This window comes from Pinus tabuliformis, chromosome 4_2 (genome assembly GCF_031772625.1).
Source record: "Pinus tabuliformis cultivar Carrire ecotype Pingquan chromosome 4_2, CPIR1, whole genome shotgun sequence".
In the NCBI taxonomy this organism is placed as follows: Eukaryota; Viridiplantae; Streptophyta; class Pinopsida; order Pinales; family Pinaceae; genus Pinus; species Pinus tabuliformis.
Window position 1 is genome coordinate 116,031,763 of NC_142304.1, and position 2,694 is coordinate 116,034,456.

Below are 2,694 nucleotides of genomic sequence, written 5' to 3' on the forward strand. Positions count from 1 at the left end.
CCATCAAGCAGATTCCTCTCAGAGAGCGAGCAGATAGCTACAGCACCCCAGATCTGCAGTGCATCAGGGCTTCGTCATGGCCCAACCCCTGGGGGGGGCGTCAGGGCCCTCCCCGTCGCAGCTGGATCCTGAGCAACAAGTCATTTTCGGCTCGGTGGACAAAGAGATTCTGAACAGGGGGAAAAAACCCCAAAACGACCCCAAAGGAGATGGAAAACGTAACGATGGAGATAGCGATCCGCAAGAAGAAGCTGGAAAGCCGGGAGAAGGTCCGAAGATTACCTCAACCACGTGCCGACCAGTAGCTAAGGAAAGACCAAGAATCGAGTTGCCTGGAGACAAGGTCGATGAGAGAATAGAGTTCATGAGAGATCATGCCCTCATTGGCAAGTTCATAGGGTTCTGGCCAACAGAGAGAGCCCTATACGGATGGATAGCGGCAAAATGGAAACCAAAGGGGGATGTCACGCTGCAGCTAGGGCCGAAAGGCTTTTTTACTGCCATTTTCTACTGTTTGGAGGACAAACATAGAATTCTGGTAGGAGGGCCCTATTTTTTCAATTCGGATGGGCTATATCTACGAGATTGGATCCCCAAGTTTAACCCGGACAAAGAGGATTTAACTTGGGCACCAGTCTGGATCAGGTTGTATTCGCTCCCGGATGAATACTGGGGGGAGGAGTTACTCAAAAGGATTGGTAATGGGGTGGGAGAATACATCAGAGCGGCAGAAGAAACCTTATCTCATAAGTACATCTCCTACGCTCGGATATGTGTATTTATTCGCCTCAATGAAGCTCTCCCAGAGTCAGTAACCCTTGCCCACCGTGATGAAGAATGGATCCAGCCTCTCGACTATGAGCATGTTCCCTTTCGGTGCAGGAAATGTCATACCCTAGGCCATCTCTTCAGGGACTGCCCTCAAAATATTCAAAACCGCCCACCTGACTCCTCTGATTCCCCTGCCCAGGATGGCTTTACTAAAGTCTTAGGCAGGAAGCGTTCTCATAAAAATCCCCTCAATGGTTTCAGACCCCAGCCCAACAAATCGCATGGTCCAGTAACCAAGAACAGCTTCGATATTCTTGGCCAATCTTCGGAGGATCCCCATTCCATTAACGATGCCGTCCCTGATCACCCCTCCTCCTCTTCCCTGCCCCCTTCCTCAAGCCCCCCTCCCAAATCCACCGCCCCTATCATCAGCCCTACCATCCTTCAAAGGGATCGGACCAAATCTACTGAGAATCTCAAAGAAATGGAAGTAGATGGCAAAACTGACATCCCCGAGAATCCAGAAACCAGTATTGAAGACAATGATCAAGTGCAAATAATGGACGAGGAGCCGGAGAGTATAGACCTACATGGCTTAGATCTCTTAGAAATGGAAGCGGCATGCAGAAGAAAAGCTTACGATGCAATCCCAGAGCTCCAACTTGATAAACTCGAACTGGTCATTTCTCGAGCCTACCATCAAAACCAACTCGGGATACAACCAGGCAGCCAATGGGATGGCACTCTACGCCCAAAGGACTCGAAAAAAAGAGGTCGGAAGACAGATCTGCAAAGAACGATAGAGATTGGGAAAATCCTGGTAGATTCAGGCAGATATGCTAAGTTGACGAAGTACTACAAGCCCTCTGTCAGCGGTTAATCATGAAGCTGGTATCATGGAATATAAGAGGGCTAAACAGCCCCGGAAAACTCAGGATGTTAAAAAACATGATAAAAAAGGAAAAGCCCCAAATATGCTTTCTCCAGGAGACTAAGTGTACTAGCTCTACGTTAGACAGCATTTTTTCAAAAGCCTGGCCCGGATGTCGCTCAGTAGCGGTAGACGCTTCTGGAGCCTCGGGAGGGCTGGCTATTGCATGGAATACCCAAGCGGTCTTCCTAACAGATTTTCATGCAGCACACCATTTGATACAAGCTACCTTTCACATCCTGGGCACCAATGTACATGGCAACCTATCAAATGTTTACTTCCCTCAAGACACAGGAAGTAAGGTGGCGCTCCTTGACACGATCGAAGCCCTAAGCAACAGCAGAAAATTCCCGCTCTGGATCGCTGCCGGGGACTTCAACATGATCACCAAATCTGAAGAAAAGCTAGGAGGAAGGAGTAGAATGGAGCCTGAAGTCAACCGCTTCAAGGATTTCATACAATCTACATCTCTTATAGACATGCCGTTCTGCAATGGCACCTTCACATGGAGCAATCGCAGGGCAGGCAAGCACCAAATTGCCTCCAAGCTGGATCGCTTCCTCCTTTCTGACAACGCGGTCCACTTAGGAGGAGATATCTCTGCAGCCATTCTCGCTCATACTGGATCAGACCATTGGCCAATAGCTCTTCAATGGCAAAGACCAGGTAATATGACCAAAAGACCATTCAGATTTGAAGGATTTTGGCTCACGCATCCCACTTTCAAGGAGTTTGTCAAGACAACCTAGGCTTCGTTCATTCCCCCAGAAGGAGCGAAAATGTACCAATTCCAGCAAAAACTTAAATTTCTCAAAAGCCATCTGAAAAGATGGAATAGGGAAACATTTGGTAATATCTTCGAGGAGAAGCAAAAGCTCACTCAGGACCTGGAAACTCTTCACCAGCAGATCATCACGGAGGGGCACACGGAAGCCACACTGGAGCAGGAACGTCTCATCCACAATTATCTGGAGGATAGAAGGCAGCAGGAA

The 2,694-nt window shown here is 48.5% G+C and overlaps 1 protein-coding gene across 1 annotated transcript; it reads left to right on the forward strand.

Moving 5' to 3' along the window:
* Positions 1 to 1,719: 1,719 nt before the first annotated feature.
* Positions 1,720 to 2,451, forward strand: LOC149168527 (uncharacterized). The gene has a single exon (XM_089424909.1). The coding sequence runs from the start codon at positions 1,720 to 1,722 to the stop codon at positions 2,449 to 2,451; it is 732 nt and encodes a 243-aa protein (XP_089281035.1).
* The last annotated feature ends 243 nt before the right edge of the window (positions 2,452 to 2,694 follow it).

Bases quoted from the DNA above. Each gene is read 5' to 3' on its own strand.
- LOC149168527 (XM_089424909.1), top strand. From the start codon at position 1,720: ATGATAAAAAAGGAAAAGCCCCAAATATGCTTTCTCCAGGAGACTAAG.